The 25,047-nt window shown below is 38.7% G+C and overlaps 1 protein-coding gene and 1 non-coding gene across 10 annotated transcripts in view; both read left to right on the forward strand.

The window, feature by feature from the left end:
• Nucleotides 1-23,867, forward strand: part of LOC139765880 (uncharacterized) — a 25,579-nt gene extending 1,712 nt beyond the window's left edge. The window contains exons 4-13 of one of the 9 annotated variants that reach the window (XM_071693763.1): nucleotides 435-557; nucleotides 1,089-1,283; nucleotides 1,753-1,854; nucleotides 2,150-2,308; nucleotides 2,910-6,383; nucleotides 6,910-9,111; nucleotides 12,740-12,818; nucleotides 13,574-17,561; nucleotides 18,820-18,898; nucleotides 23,389-23,867. In XM_071693763.1, the coding sequence (XP_071549864.1) occupies nucleotides 435-557; nucleotides 1,089-1,283; nucleotides 1,753-1,854; nucleotides 2,150-2,308; nucleotides 2,910-3,071 (741 nt within the window). In that variant the 3' untranslated portion in view covers nucleotides 3,072-6,383; nucleotides 6,910-9,111; nucleotides 12,740-12,818; ... (1 more) ...; nucleotides 18,820-18,898; nucleotides 23,389-23,867. Of the gene's footprint in view, nucleotides 1-434; nucleotides 558-1,088; nucleotides 1,284-1,752; nucleotides 1,855-2,149; nucleotides 2,309-2,909; nucleotides 6,384-6,909; nucleotides 9,112-12,739; nucleotides 12,819-13,573; nucleotides 17,562-18,819; nucleotides 18,899-23,302 lie in introns of those variants that run through there. The other 8 variants (XM_071693760.1, XM_071693756.1, XM_071693757.1 and 5 more) reach the window with 8 other exon arrangements.
• TRNAR-ACG (transfer RNA arginine (anticodon ACG)) lies at nucleotides 3,712-3,784 on the forward strand. The gene has a single exon. It is a non-coding gene; the product is annotated as a tRNA-Arg (tRNA).
• Nucleotides 23,868-25,047: the final 1,180 nt, after the last annotated feature.

Genomic DNA, 25,047 nt, shown 5'->3' on the forward strand with positions numbered 1-25,047 from the left:
ATATTTACTACATTAAACACCACAATATAGATTCCAGCATACTATCTTCTTAAGATATATGGCATGTGTAATATTGCTTAATATGTTATTATCATTACCTAAACTTAATGCACCAGAAGTTCCACCTGACGTGTATATACAGCTACAATATCCTTGTTTTAAGTATCTATGAATCCAATGAACAGGAACATGAGCATTGCTCTCGTTCTTTAGTCATATTTGGTTTGAAGATCCTTTATGGCAATATTCTATAGGGAACTCAAGTCTCGGGTCAATATAAATCGTATAAATGTGGCCTTTGACCCGTTAGCCTTCAGGTTATTCCAGGGATTAGATAAGCCAGTCATTCCTTGGTGATATAATGCAAAGTTGGAATGGGTGCTGAGGGACGCAGACAGACAGACGGATGTAAGGCCTCTAAAATGTACTTCCAGGTGCTGAACCCGCCCTCCACCCAGCCCTACAATCTACTGGGTAAAAGAAACATAGCCTCACTGATGCCAGAGAAGAGCGAGATGTTCTACAACGAGTCCCTGAGGATCCTCTTCCAGAACAAGGTTAGTCCTTGACGTATCAACACAGAACAAGAGATGATTAGTTCCAGGTAAAGTTCTGGTTGGTTCAGCGTCCAGGATTTTGACAAGCTTTGCACTATATGTTCCTAAAGTACAAGTTATGGATACAAGGATGATGATATGTGAGAGTGCTGTCGATGGACTGAACCAGGGCATGTCAAGCGTCCGGGGTAAACCATGGAAAGGTCTGTGAGGCCTGGATGTGGGTAGGGAGCTGTGGTTTCAGTGCATTACACATGACAGCTAGAGACTGAGTGTGAGCGGATGTGGGTCTTTCTGCGTCTGTTCTGGGCGCTGTCACGCTGACGCTGGAAACGGTGACCAAGTATCAGCATGCGTACAATCGTACTTCATCTTATTTTTTTTTCATTTCTGAACAGAGCGTGACCCTTGTCTTGACGTTTTTCCTTTGTCAACAGAAGACTTGTGATGCCTATTTAAGCAAGACCCAGCAAGTTGTATGTACACAGTAAACTGATAAACCACAACGGTAAACTTAGTATCTTCTTCCAGACCGATGGGTTCTTCGTGGAGGCTGGAGCGCTGGATGGGGAGACCATGTCCAACACACTGTGGCTGGAGGTGGAGCGAGGCTGGTCTGGCCTGTTGGTGGAGGCTGACCGCAAGGACTACCTGGCCCTTATCACCAAACACAGGCGCTCCTGGGCTGCCAACGTCTGCCTCGCCCCCTACCCGTACCCATCCAAGGTGTGATTAAAGAAAATGAAAACTTCCCTCAAAGAGGAATTTTACTGATGGATAAAACTGGGTTTTTGATATGAATCTTGACACAGTTGCCTTACTCATAAGCTCGAACATTAAACACATAAAGGTAAATGGCAATCAGTTAAAAACTAAATAACTAAAAGAAAACAGATGTTGTTTTGGATCTTTAATGTCGGTTTTGTAAACATTATGTAGGTTCATTCTCCATCATTCGAGGAACTAATTATTTTACATAAAGTTTTCGATGTAAAATGATACAATTGTAACTATGGCCATTTCTTCGTACAGTCTGTTTTTTTCAGAGGAATATCCATATAATCCTAATGTGAACAGAACTTTAAGAAAAAAATCTTTGTTAATACCAGAGTATGATATTACTTCAGTAAGCCATCGGCTCAGTGTTAAGCATCAGTATTAGTTGTATCATCGTGATGGTCTTCATGTGTTTCAGGAGATGTTCAACCAGCTTCCTCACTTCTCTGGTCCCATGGCCAAGAATCTGGGCTTCAAGACGCGAGCCATGCACGGCCTCTCCAAGTTCTCCAGTGACCGGGTCAGTTGGTTGTCTCCCTCCTCACGCGACACAACACACCTGTTTCCCTGTACTCTGGTGTCAGTGTCTGCTCTTATACATCTTTCACCGGCCTCCTCTTACGTATAGTATTTCCAGAAACATCTGTGATTTAGCTGGAATTTACAATCAAACAAGCCATATTAGGTGGTAAATAGAAGTATAGATAAGTACGTAGGTATACCCAGAGCGCAGACAGTGAACACTAGGATCCATTCATCTCGATGTTTGATGGTTGGTGCATCTGACCTCGCCAGTGACTTCCTTCCCTCGACAGGTACTTTCTAACTCGTGGTTCCAGGAGGTACAGTGTTTACCTCTCGAGTCCCTGCTCCTGGCGCTTGAGGTGACCCAGGTTGACCTCCTGATCCTGGACATTGAAGGGGCTGAGATGGCCGTGTTAGGTCACCTCGACCTGCAGAAATTCAAAGTTCAAGTAAGTAGTATAGTTGTTGCGTTAGTGGTATTAAGGTGTTACGTCAGTCGTAGTAAAGTTGCTGCAGCAGTTGGATCAGTAATGATGTTTGTAGTGACGGCTATAAAGTTTGTGTTTGTGTCCTGACGATACTTTTTAATGCTCCATAAAAGTCTTATACTTCTCTGATGTCCGTCCATGGTAGAACTGTTATATAAAGCAGGGTTGAGGTCGTGGTCTCTGAGCCTCTCCCTGGTGAGTGGTTGATCATTTGGGCTTCTCGGCTCATGTATTGCCAGGATAATCAAGATCACTAACTTTCAAGATATAACCACAAGATGACTAAGCTTGCAGACCAATCTAATCATGATATCAAAGACAATTCTTACTCCAAATACATTTATTGTACATAGGACTCGTTAGATAGTTTGGTTGGTTGTTTGGTTGAGGGGTATTAACTACCGAGGTCATTAAGACCATCAGCGTCAAACTACATCCACCGACCTAACACCTTCCTCAGACGTTGTGGATAACTAGAACATCATGAACACACTGTGTGTGTGACCCTTGCTTGACGACACCTATCCTCAGTGTTCTAAGACAAACCGTGTCTCTCTCGCAGGTGTTGTGTGTAGAGTGGAAGAAGGGCGATGAGGTGGACGAAGTCTCCAGGAAGATAAGTGAGCGAGGGTACGTGGAGGTGGCCAGGACGAGTGAGGACATCATACTAGTGCAGAAGGGTTCCCAGTATGAGGGACGTCTCGAGAGGAAAGACCTCACCTGAAGACTGAGGTACTGACGAAGTGGTCGTCCTGACGCAAGATCAACTGCCAGGGTCATTAAGGCCGTCACGTCAAGCCACATCCAATGACCGAAAAGTTTTTAACACTTACAACAACGTGAGACTAGTGAGAATGTATGACGAAGGTGGTGGCGCCATGCACTGTGATTGTCACATGGTCCACATACGTCGGGCATATTTCACGTGTATGTAGTAAACCTTGATTTAATCAGCACCACATCTCGATGGTTCAGCCTTTCAAATATACTTTGTAATCAACAGTATCACTGATCTTGATGAAGCAGTGGAGATGTAACTTGACCTAGTCTGTATATTTGGGGGTAAAATTTCTAATCCAGATAATCTAACGACTTAAGAGAGGTCATTAGGATGGGCTTCCTTCTTGTTTTCTGATTCTTGTGTGAAATTACGTTCAAGATAAAAGATAACAGAGAAGATCGCAGCAGCAGTCATGTTCACATACGTCATCATGATCTTTCTTGGTAGATTGTCATGTTTAACCTGTTTTCATGACGCTTGTAAACAATTCATCTGCAAACGTTTTTTCTGCAATTCGAAGATTATTTTATTCAATTTCTAATAAATTTCCCATTTCGTACACTATGGCCTCGTAGTGCAACACGGCCTCGTGGCGCAACGGATAACGCGTCTGACTACGGATCAGAAGATTCCAGGTTCGAATCCTGGCGAGGTCGGTGAAGTAATTTTTTGCTTGTTTTTGAATGTTTTTTCCTTAAGACTACCATGGTTACCTATTTATCAAAAGATATTGTGACAACGAATATTGAATAACCAACAAAAAATACTTTAAAATCCTAATGTTACATAAACTTTTAATTTTAACATTTGCCCACGAAAATTAAAGAACAATAATAGATGATATTATGGTAGTAATGATACTGATGTCATTCATTATATTAATTTTTCTCGTTCAAGCCAAGATAATTGGAGACAACGAAATACGTGCATGGGTATCTCTAATAACTTGGTGGTCCCCTGTTGATGCTCCTCTTATATGTGCCTATACGAACACACATGCCATATATTTTGTATGTAGATGATAACATTAGCATACGATAGTTATATAGACATTGGACACCAATCAATTTACGATATTTATGAAGCAAAGTGCTTGACTATGTGTTTATATATGCGCATTTGTTTCTCTAAAGAGTGTGCTAAGAAACTAATGTGACTAAATGAGTAGGAGTATATATATGATTGTTTATAGCAACATGTGAAGATGTGTGTACACGCAGCTAAAAAAAAAAAAAAGGAATCATTGCTTTTTGTAAGTACTAATGTGACACCAAGAACGAAGGATTTTGAGGTGCCCTCTGGTCTGGCCTCACATCGGTAGCCCTGTGTCATGATACCGTACTGTGCATTCACAAGTCTACAAGAATTTCCTCCTCCTCCAGCCTGGAATAAGCAGGAAAGAATACCTGGAATCCCTATTCAGAGAAATAAGGATTCACATCCTAAACGTACTTCATATGATACATTCAAAAGTGACGCTGGTACTGCGGGAGAAAATGGCGGACACTAAAGTGGGGGACGTGCAATCAACACGTCATGATGTTACCATGCTAGAGGTAGATCCTTTGGTTCAACAGGAGACACCCGCCTTCCTTGAAGGAAGTGCATCTGTTTTAGACCCCTGGGAATTACAGGAGAGACGAGTAAACATTCTAAGATTGTAAAATGCCCTCATGCAACCAGAGTTTGTAGACCTGAAGAAAGAAAAATTTGATAAGCCGCTTAGCGTGACCAGACACCAACAGCTCAGAAGAATGCTAGCAATGTGGCAGAAAGTGTCAGTTTGGGACAAGGACGACACACAGTCCACAACAACAGCATCCTGACAGATACATCCTTTGTTGCTTTGTTTTTCAGTTTTTCGCTAGGTTAGAAAACAAAGGAACAAACTATAAGAACGGTAATCAAACACTCATCAACAGGTACAGACGATTCGGTAATCACCAAGTCCAAATGAACTTGTAACAGGCGTCTCAGGCAATTTGGCTTTTCAGACAACAGGTGTCTCAGGGAAAACATGCGTCTCAGGCATTAGGCGTCTTAGGGAAAACAGGCGTCTCTGTGTCAAGGGAAAGGAGGGGATGAGATTACGGAAATGATGAAGTTTCATCATTTGGATGACCTCGATATCGTCCAGGGGGTTGATGTACAACTACACAGTGAAACGTTTCACTGGCGTGACAGAGCTGCAGAACTCAACACTCAACATGCTCCTGCACTCTTGCTGATCCTGACTAACACGAACTAAGTCAACTGTTCACAGACCTGACAGAGTCATTGTATGATTTTCTTGTTCCAATATATTTCTTACTGAGATTGTTTCATGTATGAGTATTTTCAGGCGATTTGTGATTCATAGTCTGTCAGCATATTTCAAAAATTGAACTGAATATCCTGATAAGCGTGGCACTTCATGATAACTTACCGTCTCGTGAACGTCTTGTTTTAATCAGTCGGACGAGTTCAAATCAAACTGTATGAAACATTGTAAAGCGTTTCATCTACCATTTATTCTAGTAGGATTATTTTGATTTTCATCCTTATCAATAAGTATCTGTTGAATGTTTCTGTATGCAGTTTGGTGTTTATGTAAATATCTTAGTATTGGTTCGGATGAGTTCGAACCAAAATGTACGTAACACTGTAAAAACAGTACCTAGAATATTTCCATTCGTAGTATTCTATTTCTGTATTTGCGTAAATTTCTACTTCTTATTTTACTGTTCAGTGAGATCCATGTAATTTCCATTGTTTCCTAGTAATATCCATATTTTGAGTTTAATTTAGTTTGTGATTGTAGAATTCCTTGAATCTTTTCAACTATATGTTTTATATTCATTGATATGTCTTTTCATTTTAATTCATTTTTATGTACATTTACTTATAATACTTCCGATGATTATTGATAGTGTTGCACTATGGTCGTTACCATTGTTTGTTTAGTCTTCATCACCATAGTTTCTATATATTCTTTTTATTTTGATAAATGTTATCAATAAAATGCTGGGCCGCTTAAAGTATCTGTAAATCGTTATTCAGAAGAAAAAAAATCAATAAAAATAATGTGTTGGATGCGCTGAACATGTTTGTCTGCTACTTGCTGAAAGCGCTGAATCTGTATATCACCTGTGCGTTGAACATGTACGTCGGAGATGTTTGTGTGCTGCTGCAGTTGTGCGCTGGCTTGACAACAAATTCTGTATTTGTTGTTATGTTGTACATGTCTCATCGCCTTTTGCACTATATACAAACCAGGTATGATGTACTACTTTTATAACTCTTTGTAAAGTTAGAATCACTAAGCAACAGTAAAATCCTAAATTGTTCATCATCCAGTGTAGCTGCACATCGTGGTAAAGATCTGTTATAGCTCCGCATCGAAAACAAGCTTTGGAAATTGGCAAACGTACCTATTTTTTCGACTTTTTGGTGTTTTATGAAAAACGTTTTGACCCCAGAAGTGCCTGTGGTGGATCGTTATGTCCCTCTTAGTGAGCCATATTGCTTGAACTGGTTGTAGTATCTTTGGGAATTACTTACCGTAGGTAAGACGCGTGATATTCGATAAAGGGTCGCAGTGTTATCAACAGGGTTCAAAGTCTTACCATACTCAGCATGGATTCCCCACATCTAGTACCTCCACACATATGTTCTGGTGTATAGTGCTGATTAGAATAGAGTTAGGTGAGACTAGGTGCTTTGGCATGGTGCATATAGGTAATGGTGGTACGGGGTATGGAGCTCCACGCCGAGTATGGTCAATTTTTTACCCCTCTTTCAGTCCTACTGGCGATCCAAGGGAAGATTAAAGCAGTTGGCCAATACTTCGGCTTCCTGTTAACAGTTCGGCCTCTACCAGCATTTCGTCCTTAGGTAATGTATACCGACATTTTGGACCCTTCACCTGACACTTCAGCCTCTGCTCCTATTGCCATATTTATTTGTGTATAATATCATAATGACTATTATATTATTATGGTATCATTAAATGTATTTATTAGTTTATACTTATAGATCTCAGCCCATGTGGATCTGAGCAGATTCTTATTATTCATATAATTATTACTTAAGGATGATGGGATAGCCAACAATAGTTTGTTTGATGGTTTATCCAACTTCAGCACATACTTAAATGCAAAATGAAAAATAGCACAACCAACTGAAATAACTGACATGTCTGCCCTGCATTCTCGGCCCATCCTTGTATTACTATTTATTCAACTTGACACGTTAGTACGTACATAGAAAAAATACTGTGAATATAAGGTCATCTCAGTCAGTGTTGATTTTGGCCCACCCTTCTTACATAAATGATTACAGTGAGTAATGATAAGACTGATTAGAGGCTTGTTTGATGATTTATTAAACACACACACACACACACACACACACACATATATATATATATATATATATATATATATATATATATATATATATATATATATATATATATGATGGATGTAAATGTTATGAGAAAGCAAGAGTGAAAATAAACTTAGAAATATATACAATATGACAGTAAATATAATGATAAAACTATATGAAGACCTTCAGAAGCATTGGAGACATGCAGAACAAGGATACTCATATAAAAGGCAACAGTAGTAGGAGGAGTCACTAATTCATTGGTAGGGGTGGAGGACTTGTCAGCAAGTGAATTGCTGTTTTCTCTGTGAATAAGCTGTCACCATATCAGAGAGTCAGCACACACACCATCACAACAAGGTATGACCTGTGGTCCCGACTGGTAGACGTGGCCAGCTTCCTGGTTGCTGCAGGAGCCTCATGAGGATAGAAGGGACTCCTAGGGCTGGAAGATAAGGTAAGATATTTATATTCATTTACTTATAATTACTCCAGGACAAATTTCTGTGAAAGTCGAGGTATTACCTAATGCCTCTCTAAAGGCTCCTGGAGCCCAAGGCTGTGCTACTTCCTGAAGCAGGGAAATGTAGACTCCTTTGGTGTAAGTTCTTTGATGAGACTGTACTCCCAGTGATACAGCCTCATCAAAGGAGACATTTCATTCACGGTATGACATACACCCATGTACATAATTCATACTGTCTGCCTTTATTCAATCCCATCGCCACCCCACCACACATGGAATAACATCACCCTCCCCCCTCATATGTGCAGGGGTAGCACTAGGAAAAGACAACAAAGGCCCCATTCGTTCACACTCAGTCTCATACATATTTGCCATTCCCTGTGTTAGCGAGGTAGTGTTCAGAACAGAGGATTGAGCCTTACAGGGAAAATTCTCACTCGGCCCCATTCTCTATTCCTTCTTTCGGAAAAGTTAAAACTGGAGGTGGGGGATTACCAGCCCACTGCTCCCTCTCCTTTTAGTCACCTGCTACAACACGCAAGGAATATGGAGGTAGAATTCTTTCTTCCTACCTCAGGGATAATATATATGCCATAAAATTTTTTTTATTACCGTAATTTGTTGTTCTATTATCCTCAAAAATTTGGGTCAACCTATAAATGAGGCAGAAATTAATGATTTCTTGACCAAAAAATCAAGGGTCGACCTATACATGAGGTAGACTTGTAACAAGTGTTTACAGTACATTGATATTTTGTTTTTATGAATTATTGTATGGATTATTCATTTTATGGGAACTGTGTACAATTATGATTGAAAATTAATAAGACTAGTGTATTCCTTAGAATTCTGCAGTTAATCGTCCATTATTCCACTGTGATTGCTCGGGTAGATACGAATAATATATTCCTCAGAAGTCCAGAATTTGAAATGAGACACATTTGAGAATCATTTCTTAATACAGCTCTCTTGTTTCAGATACTGAGTGAAATTGCTACTGAAGACTAAGAATAGACCAGGAACTGACAATGTCTAGTGGAGAGAAAAAGTTTCCTTATGAGAAATGTAGGAAATTATATTTAGAGGAGGATCATCTCAAGAAGCTTATGCTTTTGCGCTATGGTCAGAGAGAAATTGGCAGTATTGAAAGTAGGAAATTATATTCACATAGGAGAAACCTTCAGAAAAAGAATTTACTTGTGATGAATGTGGTAAACTGCTTTCCTGTAAGGATGTTCATAGAAGACATTTGCTTGTGCATAGGGGCATTAAAAAGTTTGGATGTGATGAATGTGGGGAAAGGTTTTTGCAAAAAAGTAATCTTTAACAACATTTGTCTATCCATAGCTGTGTGGAAAAGTTTGAATGTGATGATTGTGGGAAAGAATTCATTCGGAAATGTCATCTTCAGCGTTATTTGTCTGAGCATAGTGGTGTAAAAAAATTTGGATGTGATGAATGTGGGAAATTGTTTGTGCAGAAAAGTTATCTTCAGCAACATTTGTATGAGCACAGTGGTGTGAAAAAGTTCAGATGTGATGAATGTGGGAAACTTTTTGTGTGGAAAAGTCACCTTCAGAAACATTTATTTGGGCATAGTGGTGTGAAAAAGTTTGGATGTGATGAATGTGGGAAAAAGTTTTTATGTAAAAGCAATCTTAATAAACATTTGCTTGTGCATAATGGTGTGAAAAAGTTTGGATGTGACAAATGTGGGAAACATTTTGTATGGAATTGTCATCTTCAGCAATATTTGCTTTAGCACACTGGTATGAAAAAGTTTGAATATGATGAATATGGGAAACCTTTTGTGTGGAAAAGTCATCTTCATTGACACTTGTTCACGCACAGTAATGTATAAGAGTTTAGATGCGATTAATGTGGGGAAACTTCTCTTGTTTAAGGGTGATCATTAGACATTTTTTTTTTTTTTTTGGTCATTGGTGTGAAAGTGTTGGGTTGTTATGTGTAATATGTTGGTAGTATTTACATGTTAATATTTAGATATCACATGAAGCTCCCTTCTCTCTATACTGGGCCCCTGTTGCAGTGTGTACTGAAATTCTCCATAATAAACTTCAGGCTACTCTGGAATATTATTTCCCCTCACTTCAGACCCATGATTCTCAACCTTATTGCAAAAATTTCCCTTAATAGAAATACACCAAAAGCTCTTCATAAAAAATTAAGTGGGGAAAGCCCCCATCCTACACATCTGATGGTCCACTGTTAGTGGTGACCTGCAGACATCCTTAGCCCCATAATTACCAGGAGGGATTGGGCAAGGAATAGCATAAAGTGAGACGAAGTGAAACTAGGTGTGGGTGGATGGGGGGTGGTATTTAGGGAAGCACTGCTTGCATGCGCAAGTGAAGCGAGTGCCATGAGGAAGGTGGGATGTAAGTGTGAGAAAGAGTAGTGAGCAGCGGGATGAGGAAGTTAAGTTGTCTGTGAGAGAGAAAAGGAGAGGTGTGTGGATATTACATGCAGGCAAGGATCAAGAGTTGTGCAAAAGGAAGTGGTAGGAAGTCAAAAAGGAGGAACAGGGTCTGAAGATAGGGCAACCAAAAGTTGAGGTGAGAGGAATATGGTATTCTTTGGGAAGAAAAGGAAATGTTTTGGAAGGTGAAAAATATTAGATCAAGAGAACAATGGAAGTATCAGTGAAGGGAGTAGATAGGGGAACAGTAACAGGGAGAGAAAGATGGAGTGAGTATTTTGAAGGATGCTGATTGTTTTAGATGTAGGGTTTGTGTTAACTAAAGTAGTTCTGTTGCTGAGGGAGTTACAGGAATGTGTGAAAGAGTGTAAGGAAGATATTCCAGAATTTTTTTTTTTTTTTTTTTGCTTTGTCGCTGTCTCCCACGTTTGCGAGGTAGCGCAAGGAAACAGACGAAAGAAATGGCCCAACCCACCCCCATACACATGTATATACATACGTCCACACACGCAAATATACATACCTACACAGCTTTCCATGGTTTACCCCAGACGCTTCACATGCCCTGATTCAATCCACTGACAGCACGTCAACCCCGGTATACCACATCGCTCCAATTCACTCTATTCCTTGCCCTCCTTTCACCCTCCTGCATGTTCAGGCCCCGATCACACAAAATCTTTTTCACTCCATCTTTCCACCTCCAATTTGGTCTCCCTCTTCTCCTCGTTCCCTCCACCTCCGACACATATATCCTCTTGGTCAATCTTTCCTCACTCATTCTCTCCATGTGCCCAAACCATTTCAAAACACCCTCTTCTGCTCTCTCAACCACGCTCTTTTTATTTCCACACATCTCTCTTACCCTTACGTTACTTACTCGATCAAACCACCTCACACCACACATTGTCCTCAAACATCTCATTTCCAGCACATCCATCCTCCTGCGCACAACTGGGTGATAATTAGTGAGGTCCAAGGAGGAACAGCTAAGTGAATGTGTCCGCTGTTTTGATGCAAGGGATCATGTGTTAATGATGGGTGATTTGAATGTGAGAGTAGGTATTGTAGCAGTCAAGGGTAAAATTGAGGAGCATGAGCTACCTAGTGTATCTATATATGAAGATAAATCATAAAAGAACATATGATTCACAAATATTCTGTTAGCCACAGGAAAATGAAACACGAAGATTCGAGAGCTTTCATGATATTTCACATCATGAATACAGACAGACAAAGAACAAATGTAGGTTTAAATGTATATCTTACTAAATATCTATTTATTATACTTAATCACTGTTTCCCGCATCAGCGAGGTAGCACCAAGAAACAGCCAAAGAAAGACCCATCTACTCATATACACACATGTACATACTCGTATATATACATACATATACATGCACATACATACACATACACAGACATATACATATGTGCACAAGTACATATTCATACTTGCCTCCATCCATTCCTGGTGCCACCCCACCCCACAGGAAACAGCATTGCCACCCCCTGCATTAGCGAGGTAGTGCCAGGAAAACAGACAAAAAAAGGCCACATTCATTCACACTCATTCTCTAGCTGTCATGTGTAATGCCCTGAAACCACAGGTCCCTATCCACATCCTGGCCCCACAGACCTTTCTATGGTTTACCTCAGACATTTCACATGCCCTAGTTCAGTCACTGACAGCACATCGACCCCTGTGTACCACATCGTTCCAATTCACTCTATTCCTTGCATGCCTCTCACCCTCTTGAATATTCAGAGCCTGATCGCTCAAAATCTTTTTCACTCCATCCTTCCACCTCCAGTTTGGTCTCTCACTTCTCCTTGTTCCCTCCACCTCTGACACATATATCCTCTTTGTCACCCTTTTCTTACTCATTTGCTCCACATGTCCAAACCATTTCAACACACCCTTTTCTGCTCCTGCAACTACACTCTTTTTATTACAACACATCTCTCTAACCCTCTCATTAATTACTTGATCAAACCACCTCACACCATATAGTGTGTTCAAACCTTTCATTTCCAACACATCCACCCTCCTCTGTACAACCCTATCTTTAGCCCATGCCTCGTAACGATACAATATTGTTGGAACTATTATTCCTTCCAACATACCTATTTTTGCTTTCCGAGATAACATTCTCTCTTTCTACACATTCTTCATTGCTCCCAGGACCTTCATTCCCTCCCCCACCCTATATATATATTCACTAATTCACAATGAATTCATTTATAATCTTCTTATTGTCATTTGAGTATGATGATTTTAATCATTTTTGATGTACTACACATCAAGGTATTTGAATGTATTTTTTCTCTTTTCAGATATTGCATGGTATTACATCTGGGGTGGTATCTCTCTGGTTTTACAACCTAGAAAACGCCTGTACCAGGCTGTGGGCAGGTAGGGTTGATATTGCTTACCTCACCACAGTATGTGTGTTTGGATGAGGACTTTTTATGTTAGAAGTCACAGAGAAGTTAATCCTTCTCTTATGGTTGTTACTACCCTACAATAATAGAGCAACAGCATGTAAATGTCAGTAATATTGTAAGGTATATAGAGATAAGTGTTATCACTGTAAGTCTAAAGGTAAAACATGAGTTTATTATGAAAATCCCTTTAAGGTTCAAACAAAGAGTGACATCTTCCCTTAATATTGATTAGAATATGGTAGATCCAGAATAGCTGGTGGAAAGAATATATTCATGTTAGGAATTTTTGAAAATTTTTCCTTGGAAAGACAGTCTTCAGAGAAATTTCATTGTATACAGTGGTATTATACACAATGTTGAAAGTAACTGTAGGAAAAGTTGCATTATAGTTTTGATACTATACAATATTGAAAAATTTGATGATGAAACAAAGCAGATATACATCTTGCCTACCAAAATATCTCTCATGCATATGTAAATATGTTGCAACTGTATTCAGATGAATTACTGTCTGCTTCATTAATTTGAAGTAACTGTTAGCGGTCATGCTATGAATATCTTTTCTCGTGCAGAAATTAGTGTATTTCTCAGAATTCCCAAGATAATCATGCATTATTTCAGTGTCATCATTCAGTTTCATATGACTAATGTATTCCTCAGTAGCCCAGAGATTGAAAGGTGAAACATTGTGAGAACACTTTCTAAAGACAACTCTCATTTCAGGTGCTGAGTGAAACTGCATCCAGTACTAAGAACAACAGAAACTGACAATGTCTAGTGAAGAGGAAAAGTTTACATACGAGAAATGTGGGAAATTTAATTCACAGGAGGATCATCTCGAGAAGCACCTGCTTTTGCACAATGTTCAGAAAGATATTGGCTGTACTGAAAGTGGGAAACTGTTTTCAGATAGGATGAATCTTCAGAAGCATCTCCTTGTGCAGAGTGATGTGGAAGATTTAAGACACGTGAAAAAATTTACATGTAATGAATGTGGGAAACTGTTTTCTTGTGAGACTCTTCTTAAAAGACATTTGCCTGTGCATAGTGTAAAAAAGTTTGGATGTGATGAATGTGGGCATCTGTTTGTGCAGAAATATGACCTTCAGCAACATTCAGTCTTGCATAGTGGTGTGAAAAAGTATGGATGTAATGAATGTGGGAAGCAGTTCATGCGGAAAGGTGATCTTCAAAAACATTTGCTTGTGCACAGTGGTGTTAGAAAGTTTGGATGCAATGAGTGTGGAAAATTATTTTTGCGAAAAAGTCATCTTAAAGAACATTTGCCTATGCACAACAGCATAAAAAAGTTTGGATGTGATGAATGTGGGAAACTGTTTTCTAAGAAAAGTAATCTTGAGAGACATTTGCCTGTGCACAGTGGTGTGAAAAAGTTTGTATGTGGTGAATGTGGGAAACCGTTTTTGAACAAAAGTAATCTTCGAAAACATTTGCTTGTGCATGGTGGTGTGAAAAAGTTTGCGTGTGATGAATGTGGAAAACTGTTTTCACGGAATAGTGCTCTTAAAGAACATTTGTCTGTGCACAGTGGTGTGAAAAACTTTGGTTGTGATGAATGTGGGAAACAGTTTTTGCAGAAAAGTGGTCTTCGACAACATTTGTCTGTGCACAGTGAAGTGAAAAAGTTTTTATGTGATAAATGTGGGAAACTGTTTTCAAGGAAAAGTTTTCTTAAAGAGCATTTGTCCCTGCACATTGGTGTGAAAAAGTTTGCATGCAATGAATGTGGGAAACTGTTTTCAAAGAAAGATAATCTTAAGAAACATTCATTTGTGCATAAAGGTGAGTAAAATTTGGATGTGATCAGTGTTAGAAACTGTTTTCACTGAAGAATGATCTCATGAGACATTTGCTTGTGCACATTAGTGTGAGAGTACTAGGATGTGATGTGTAATATATAGATTATATTAATTTGTCAATGGATTGAACCAGGACATGTGAAGCGTCTTGGGTAAACCATGGAAAGTTTGTGGGGCCTGGATGTGGAAAGGGATCTGTGGTTTCAGTGCATTATACATGACAGCTAGAGACTGAGTGTGAACGAATGTGGCCTTTGTTGTCTTTTCCTAGCGCTACCTCGCGCGCATGCGGGGGGAGGGGGTTATCATTTCATGCGTGGTGGGGTGGCAACGGGAATGAATAAAGGCAGCAAGTATGAATTATGTACATGTGTATATATGTATATGTCTGTGTATGTATATATGTGTATACATTGAAATGTATAGGTATGTACATGTGCGTGTGTGGACGTTTATGTATATGCATCTATATGTGGGTGGGTTGGGCCATTCTATCGTCTGTTTCCTTGCACTACCTCGCTAATGCGGCAGACAGCAACAAAGTATAGTAGATAAATAATAAATATTAATTTGTTTATATTTATATATTACATAGAGCTCCCATCTTTCTGTATTTGGTCCCTGTTGCAGTCTGGACTGAAGCTCCCCAGAATATACACTGTTCAAGCTACTCCTGATGTATTACTATTCCTCACACTAGACACTATATTCTGTTGGACTTTCCTTGCTTCTGTTTATTGAGTGTAAATCAGAGGTTGTTGTTGTGGAGATGAAGGCATGTATTCCCTCTTCCTCTAAGATTACCTCCTTTTTCAATACACAGATAAACCACACCTGTTCTGGACCCATTTTGATAAGGGCCCTTACATACTGGACCTGAAAAAACCTTCCTCCAATTCACAGTCAGCTTCCATCTCTGTCCAAAATCACTACTGATATATTATTCGAGTTAAAACATTACTTCAAAGGAAGTGTAAGAACCTATCCTCTTCTACTGATGCATCTTTCTGGTTTCTAGTCAACTGTTGCTGAATCACTTGTACCAATTGGCATGGAGTGTTTATTTTTTGGTCATTGAATTCTTTGATCAGTTCTTGATGGCCCTCTGTTATTTCCATACTCTAGCACTGAATATAGAAAAATTTCGGTAGAGGCTTATGGAGATTTGATTTGCTAGGAGAGGTTTCTGGAGCTTTTGTCTTTATTTCCTTTCTTGAAAGATGAAGGAATACTAATGTACCATGAAGGTTCACGTAAAACTGATGGCATGGTTGAGCTCAGGATTGAATATGTCTTACATAATATTGCTTTCTTTCAAGCTTTGTTCATAGATTCAGTGGGCACTTTTGATTCCAAGAAGAATGATACCTGATCATTTGAGACATACAGACAACATTACCTCCCCAATGATCACCTTCTTCATGCAATGTCCCTTTGTTCATTGCTTGAAGCAGGCCCTTCACCTCTACCTATATAACATCTAACTCTCACAGGTCTCAACCACTGACATCTAGAACACCATAATAGCTCTGATAAACCTGATGTTTGATATATCCCATAAGTCCTACTTTTATTTTCACTCTGAGCAAGTGCAGGATTACCTCATTGCTTGGGATGTTCTCTTACCCACAGTCCTCCACTCTGCCCACTGTACATGAGGCAGCTTCTCCAATATACTGATGAGATGATCCAATGTGTATACCAGTAGCAATATCTTGTTCATCTTATCACTGCTAAGCTTACTACATTAATGGTCTTTACCTTAACCAGGCATTCTTTCTCTAAACATCCTGGGCTTCCTGGTCATGTGCACTTGATACCAGCCGCCCCTTGAGATTATAATGTTCTGAAAAATTAAATATATTATTCTGCAAGATGAGCTCTAATATTGATGTTTCCTTGCTAAGTGCATCTAGGAGCTTAAACTTCACCTTAAAAGCAGTTGCCACCTTTATCTCTTAGGGCCCTTTTTTCCTCAGACAAAGTGAAGTACATCGTTCTAAATCTATCTCCTGACCCTTTCCATTTTGTTGCCATTGTACATATTTCCTTGTAGAATAATGTGCTGAAAACTTAGTCCAATAAGAAATGTGCCGGGAACAACATCCAGCTTACCAGACACCAAGGGGTAAACAAACCCAGCTTTTTGTTAGCTGCCTGGCTTTTCAGTTCTACTTTAGACCAATAACAATACCTTATCTCCATATTTACAATTACATTACAATGTAGTATTACATTACAATGTAATTGTATTACATTACAATGTAGTATATAGGATCTTATGGTGCCAGTAACCTTTAATAGACTAAGGAATGCAACTAGAGAAATAGATACACCTAACTTCATAATTATTGAAACCTGATAGACCTGAGCAGAGTCTGAGTTACTAGCATCAGTGTAAAATTAGAATTGATTATATTCAATGGGCTGAAAATGTTTATGTACTGGATGTACTGGATAAGATTGTGTGCTTTCTTCTGGATACACTATCTTTGTATGCTGCCAGCTGAATTTACAGATTATGTTCGTGTGCTTCTTGCTTGATCTATGAAATAAGTTTGTGCTCTTCCTGCTAGTTGCACTAGATATGATTGTGTGCTCTCTGGTTTATTCCTTATGTTTGTACGCTGCTTGCTAAAAATATTCGTATGTTGTTAGAAAACTTTATATCAGCTTTCTGGATAGGTTTGGTTATAGTTATATTCGTGCTACATTCGCTGGGTAAGTATGTGTGTGGTTTGTTGGATGCGCTGGACATGTTTATGTGATGCTTGCTGTATGTGCTAGATATGTTTGTGTGCTGCCAGAATGGTGCGCTGCCGTAATAACAGCTTGCTGGATTTGTTGTTGCTGCAGACAGTGCTTCGCTATTTGTCTGATATGCAAGCCAGGTATGGTGGCCAAAGTGGCCAACTATTGTAACTGTCTGTAAAGTTGGATGACAAGCAGTATCAGAAACCTGTATTGCTAATTTATCACTGTAGTCTCGCATCGTGTTTGTCATTTTTTCTGTTATGTTTAACTTCATATGTGAACTAGTTTTGGAATACGCTGTGGCTGCATTTACGGTATCGTAGTACATTTCTTGTGGACTATTTTTACGTGAGTTCCGGTCGCGCATACTAGTCTCTGATTAACTTCTTAACCCTTATACACTCTTAGTCAACGCATATCAGTGGAGATATTGCCTAAAAATTGAACGAATGAATTCTTTAATTAGCTTGTTAGCTATGCCACGGACCTTCAAATGGCCTATATTACCGATGCGCGTGCCCGACCGGAACTCACGTAAAGATAGTCTATTACGTTACCGTAAATATAGCCACTGCCTTTGGGAAATGACTATGGTACCTTTTTATGTTGAAAGCTCTTGAGGATGAGAACATTATTATGTAAGAAAAGTATACATGACATAAAATGACTAGGATAAGATAGCTTTATGTGGATTCCATCTCGCTATGGTATATATATGAATGATGTGGCAAATGAGCTGGCTAAACAAGGGTGTAGAAACAACTGAATATTAATCAGTTCTGAATATTAAAAGAACTAAACGGAACAAGGTTAAAATATGTCAACAATGGGAAATGGATAAAGTAAATAAAATTTCAAGTGATGTTAGTAGCAGTATGAAACATTTAGGTTAATACATTTTAGTTAGTCCACTTGACTCAGGAAGTAGTTTTGTAAGAATTTCTCACTATCCTTTGTTATTTAGGCAGAGCCAAAATAATCTGCAACCATGATTTGTATAAATTTATTAGTTATAATTTTTTTTTGTGATAGTGAATTGGTTATCAACCTGAAGCTAATGATATATATTTGATGCAAGAATGATATCTTTATGAGGACCACTTCATTATTGAGGTAATGCCCTACATTTGAAAACCATGAGATGCAGTTGCAAACCTATGGACAAGCAGCGTTGACATTCACTTGGATGTGCATAACGGTGGTTATTTAGTTGTCGTATGCCTAAGACTAGCTAACCCTTCCCACCAGGCAGATATTGCTTTGTGATAACTTCAAGATGGTCTGAAAGATGATTTGCTTTTTTTACCTCTGAGACACTGTGAAGATTATTATGTTAATTTTTAATCTTGTTGATATTGTTTGCATATGATTTAACTTTTTAATGTATTTTTTCAGACTTTGAGGGTTATCACATCTCAGGTGGTAGCTCTCTGCTCTTACATCCTAGAAGACACCTGTATCAACCTGTGGACAGGTAGGGTTCATATAGTGTACATCACCATGGTGTGTGAGTGTGGATGATCACTTATTCATCTCTTTAGTTACAGAGAGGCAAACCCTTCTTGCATGGCTGGTATCAACATGCAATAGATGGGAAACAGCCAGAGAGTGTCATCAGTATTGTTAGGAGTAAGAAGTGATGAGTAATTTTTTTCTAGTTTTTAGTCATGGTATAACATGAGATATGATAAAAATTCTGTTAAGGATGAAATTGTGGTAGTTCAAAAAAATAGTGACATCTTGTCTTAAAATATCTTAAAATTAAGTAGTGTATAAACTAATATTCAGCATGGCTGATGGAAAGAGATGTCAGTTAAAGAATTTTGGGAATTTTTTTTTTCGGTGCATTACACATGACAGCTTGAGAATGGATGTGAGCGAATTTGGTCTTTCTTCATCTGTTCTTGGAACAACCTTGCTAATGTGAGAAATGACAATCAAGTATGAAAAAATATTCCACTTAAGAATAGTCTTGAAAGACATTTCATTGTATGCAGTGGTATATGAAAACCATACACAGCGGAAAAAGTAACAATAGGATACCCGCATTATAGTTGAAAATTTGAAAAAAAAAAATATGAACCAGAGAATATTGCTAATGAATGCAGAGGTGTAGGATGCAGTGAGATCTGTTTTTCTTTGGGACATTAGAGTTTTGATGATAGTTGATTTTAGTGAAGTGAAAATAGGCTGAAAAAAAGTATTCACATAATGAGAAATATTTAGATATAAATTTTTAATGTATTTTTTTTTTTTTTTTTTGCTTTGTCGCTGTCTCCCACGTTTGCGAGGTAGTGCAAGGAAACAGACGAAAGAAATGGCCCAACCCACCCCCATACACATGTATATACATACGTCCACACACGCAAATATACATACCTACACAGCTTTCCATGGTTTACCCCAGACGCTTCACATGCCCTGATTCAATCCACTGACAGCACGTCAACCCCAGTATACCACATCGCTCCAATTCACTCTATTCCTTGCCCTCCTTTCACCCTCCTGCATGTTCAGGCCCCGATCACACAAAATCTTTTTCACTCCATCTTTCCACCTCCAATTTGGTCTCCCTCTTCTCCTCGTTCCCTCCACCTCCGACACATATATCCTCTTGGTCAATCTTTCCTCACTCATTCTCTCCATGTGCCCAAACCATTTCAAAACACCCTCTTCTGCTCTCTCAACCACGCTCTTTTTATTTCCACACATCTCTCTTACCCTTACGTTACTTACTCGATCAAACCACCTCACACCACACATTGTCCTCAAACATCTCATTTCCAGCACATCCATCCTCCTGCGCACAACTCTATCCATAGCCCACGCCTCGCAACCATACAACATTGTTGGAACCACTATTCCTTCAAACATACCCATTTTTGCTTTCCGAGAAAATATATTTTCTTCTATTTTTTTTTTTCAAACTATTCGCCATTTCCCGCGTTAGCGAGGTAGCGTTAAGAACAGAGAACTGGGCCTTTGAGGGAATATCCTCACCCTTCTCTGTTCCTTCTTTTGGAAAATCAAAAAAAAAAAAAATAATGAGAGGGGAGGATTTCCAGCCCCCCACTCCCTCCCCTTTTAGTCGCCTTCTACGACACGCAGGGAATACGTGGGAAGTATTCTTTCTCCCCTATCCCCAGGGATAGGGGAAGCATCATATATGATACTCTGTTAGAAAAATAAAAGCATATCACCTGTTGCTTAAAACTTATCATGTGATTATTGGAGAAAGAACCAAGAATAATCAGGTATTATTCCATTGATCTCACCCAGGTAGATATGGCCAATGTGATCCTTAATAGTCTAGAGTTTGGAATGTTTCTCATTTTGAGAACTCTTTTTCTAAAGACAGCTCTCTTATTCAGCGGGGGGCTGGAAATCCTCCCCTCTCAGTTTTTTTTCATTTTCCAAAAGAAGGAACAGAGAAGGGGGCCAGGTAAGGATATTCCCTCAAAGGTCGAGTCCTCTGTTCTTAACGCTACCTTGCTAACGCGGCAAATGGACGAATAGTTTGAAAAAAAAATAGTTTGAAGAAAATATTTTCCTAAATACATTAAAAATTTATATCTGAATATTTCTCATTATGTGAATACTTTTTCCCAGTCTATTTTCACTTAACTAAAATCAACTATCATCAAAACTCTAATGTCCCAAAGAAAAACAGATCTCACTGCATCCTACACCTCTGCATTCATTAGCAATATTCTCTGGTTCATATTTCTTTTTCAAATTTTCAACTATAATGCAGGTATCCTATTGTTAGTTTTTCCGCTGTGTATGGTTTTCATATACCACTGCATACAATGAAATGTCTTTCAAGACTATTCTTAAGTGGAATATTTAAGTGGAATATTTATCCCTGGGGATAGGGGAGAAAGAATACTTCCCACGTATTCCCTGCATGTCGTAGAAGGCGACTAAAAGGGAAGGGAGCGGGAGGCTGGAAATCCTCCCCTCTCTTTTTTTTTTTCCCCCAAAAGAAGAAACAGAGAAGGGGGCCAGGTGAGGATATTCCCTCAAAGGCCCAGTCCTCATCCTCTGTTCTTAACGCTACCTCGCTAATGCGGGAAATGGCGATTAGTATAAAGAAAAAAAAAAAGAAATATATGTATATATATATATATATATATATATATATATATATATATGTGTGTGTGTGTGAGGATTTTCCCTCTAAGGCCCAGTCCTCTGTTCTTAACGCTACCTCGCAAACGCGGGAAATGGCGAATAGTATGAAAAAAAAAAAAAATATATATATAAATTATGAATTATGATAAATTATAATTTTCCATAAGGAACAGAGTTGTGGGCCAATTGAGGATATACCCTCTAAGGCTCATTCCTCAATTCTTCACACCACCTCGCTAACGCGGGATAAAACTTCACCCACTAGGTTGATTTAGTAAAGCACGTGACTATTCATACGTGAGAGAAGCTACATAAATGTTTACAGTGCGAAAAGACCTTCTCTTGAGGGTACCTTTAGTGAGGCACATGTTTATTCATACACGAGAGAAGCCACATGAATGTTCTCATTACCAAAATACTTAGGCAGTGCCATAGGTACGTGGTTAGAAAGCCAACATGAAAACGTGGGAAATGGCATCTCCACCCAGGCGATAATGAGTATCATAGAAATGAAGAAGCATTTGCTAAAGTTTTTTCCTTTTTTATAAATGTGTGGTGTGAGGTGGTTTGATCGAGTAAGTAACGTAAGGGTAAGAGAGATGTGTGGAAATAAAAAGAGCGTGGTTGAGAGAGCAGAAGAGGGTGTTTTGAAATGGTTTGGGCACATGGAGAGAATGAGTGAGGAAAGATTGACCAAGAGGATATATGTGTCGGAGGTGGAGGGAACGAGGAGAAGAGGGAGACCAAATTGGAGGTGGAAAGATGGAGTGAAAAAGATTTTGTGTGATCGGGGCCTGAACATGCAGGAGGGTGAAAGGAGGGCAAGGAATAGAGTGAATTGGAGCGATGTGGTATACCGGGGTTGACGTGCTGTCAGTGGATTGAATCAGGGCATGTGAAGCGTCTGGGGTAAACCATGGAAAGCTGTGTAGGTATGTATATTTGCGTGTGTGGACGTATGTATATACATGTGTATGGGGGTGGGTTGGGCCATTTCTTTCGTCTGTTTCCTTGCACTATCTCGCAAACGTGGGAGACAGCGACAAAAAAAAAAAAAAAAAATAATAATAATATCTTGTTAGGGTAAGATGTGTACCTTATTTAGTCATTTACATGAAATTACAGAATCTTGGTATTTTATGATCCATCTTTGGATTTTTAGGTTAATCTTGTATAGATTTTTTTTTTTTTTTGAGTGGTAATACTGTTTTTGACAACAAAATAGCCACTAAAGAAACAACTTTGTGTTCATTGAAAAACCAACGCTTTGGTGTGTTTGCAGCTTAACTAAACTGATAGAAACAAGATATATGTTTTTATATACAATGTACATCAATAGTAACTTGTAATACAGTGTCAGGCCAAAAGGGGTATGGAAGATTAGAGAAAGGTGAAATGGAGAGCTATGTCAATTTTCTGCCTTTGAGGCCTTATGCTCCTATACTCCCATACTCCGTCCATGATAAATATAAAGATATATGAATTACCAGGCCCCTTTATGGACCCCTGGGCCCAGTTACAATGTGCCCCTGCACACCCTCTTATATGCCGTGTAAATGTGATATTAAAGTGAAACACTACAAAGCCTTCAGACAAACAAAACAAAACCTCCCTCTGTTGTCAACATTTGATGCCAATGAACTCATTTTGTCTTATCATCTTTTTATGCAAGTCTTACTTCATTTGCCTTACCGGTATTACTGTCAACACTCAGTATTAATGTTCATTCTGTTACCACTGGCAGGTCCTGATATCCAGCTCATATGAACCTTTGAAATTTCTTGACTGATATGTTGCCACTTGAATGAAGTCTTGAATTTATATCATCAGGTAGAGCATCACAACAGTGGACAACAGTCCTACAACCAGCTACAAAAGACAAGCAACGTCACTGGAATTATCATTGATGATCAGGGCACCACCAGCTGTATAATTATCTGAAAATACCAAGAATAATCATTTGTACTAACTGTAACAACAAGTACAACGATAACAGTACTTATAACAACAGTAACTTAATTGTGGCTTTGAGAAGTATCAAGAGCAAAATCAAGACAGTCCGAGGAAAATGTTTTTCTGTTAATGAGAGGGACCAATGTTAATGTTTAGCACAATTAAACTTTGTATGATACTTATTGAATTTGTCACCATTAGGCAATTTTCTTTATGATATGCATTTATGTATAGTACAGTTGTACTCTCTTTAATATTAAGATACAGTATATTATTACTTGATATGTTTCTTTATGACAAGGATTGTGGTTAAACACAATTAAGCTGTTCATAATATATATGTAAAAAGTATGATACCGAGATATTTTTATGATTCATTTCTTTCTCCATAACTTATATGGATATGTAGCGGTTATATTATCTCATTTAATGAGCCTCTTAAATTTACAGCCAGCGCCAAATTGATTTGTCAAAAGTACCAGTTTGAACTTTAACTTAATTTATAGTGAATAGAGTTGGAGAAGTAAATACTTAAACTTACATCTCAAAGTTGATTGCAGGAGGTATATATTTAAGAGATTTTATTTGCTCTTACTGAAAATAATCTTACAGATACATGTAATATCAATAATGGTCAATAGCCGTTCACAAATAAAGGACTGGCAGTGTAAGAGACAATAAGAATTGCTTGCAGAGACAATCTAAAATTTGTAACTGTAAGAACAAAGAAAACTAGATGATAGTTTTTGGGTCATATGTATTGTGAACCACAGAACTAGAAACCTTAATTCTTTTGGATTGTGGTTGTAGTGTTTCATGATTTGCATGTAAAGGCAGTGGAATTAAAGTTACTACAATTGACCATTAGCCGAGAGTAGAGCACAACAAACTGATCTTTTTGTGCAGTCCCACACACCACACCATCAGGAATCATGCTCTCCATCTCTGGTGTTCAAGCACAACAGCCTTTTGTTTGGTTTTATTTAACAAGACTGCATCATGGAGGGTAGAATATAATCTTCTTCATGTAATTAAACATCTCTAATGAGTTCTAGTATGAAAATAAACATGGTTACACACACAAGTGAGATACCTGTCAAGTGTTCTATGTGCCAGAAAAAATTTACCTCACATTATGAACTTGGAAGTCACATGAAAGTTCACAAGACAGAAAATTTATATGAATGTTCTTTTTGCCAAAAGACCTTCTCTTGGAGTAGTCATTTAGTACGGCATCTAGTTGTTCATACAGGAGAAAAGCCACATAAATGTTCTCATTGCAGAAAGAACTTCTCTCAGAGGAGTGCTTTAGTGCAGCACATGACTATTCATTCAGGAGAGAAGCCACATGAATGTTCATATTGCCAAAAGGCCTTTTCCCAGAGAGGCAGTTTACTGAAGCACATGGTTATTCACACAGGAGAGAAGCCATATGAGTGTTCACAGTGCCCAAAGACCTTCTCCCAGAAGAGTCATTTAGTGCAACACTTGATTCTTCATACTGGGAAAAAGCCATACGAGTGCTCACATTGCCAG

Source organism: Panulirus ornatus, chromosome 56 (assembly GCF_036320965.1).
Source record: "Panulirus ornatus isolate Po-2019 chromosome 56, ASM3632096v1, whole genome shotgun sequence".
NCBI lineage: Eukaryota > Metazoa > Arthropoda > Malacostraca > Decapoda > Palinuridae > Panulirus > Panulirus ornatus.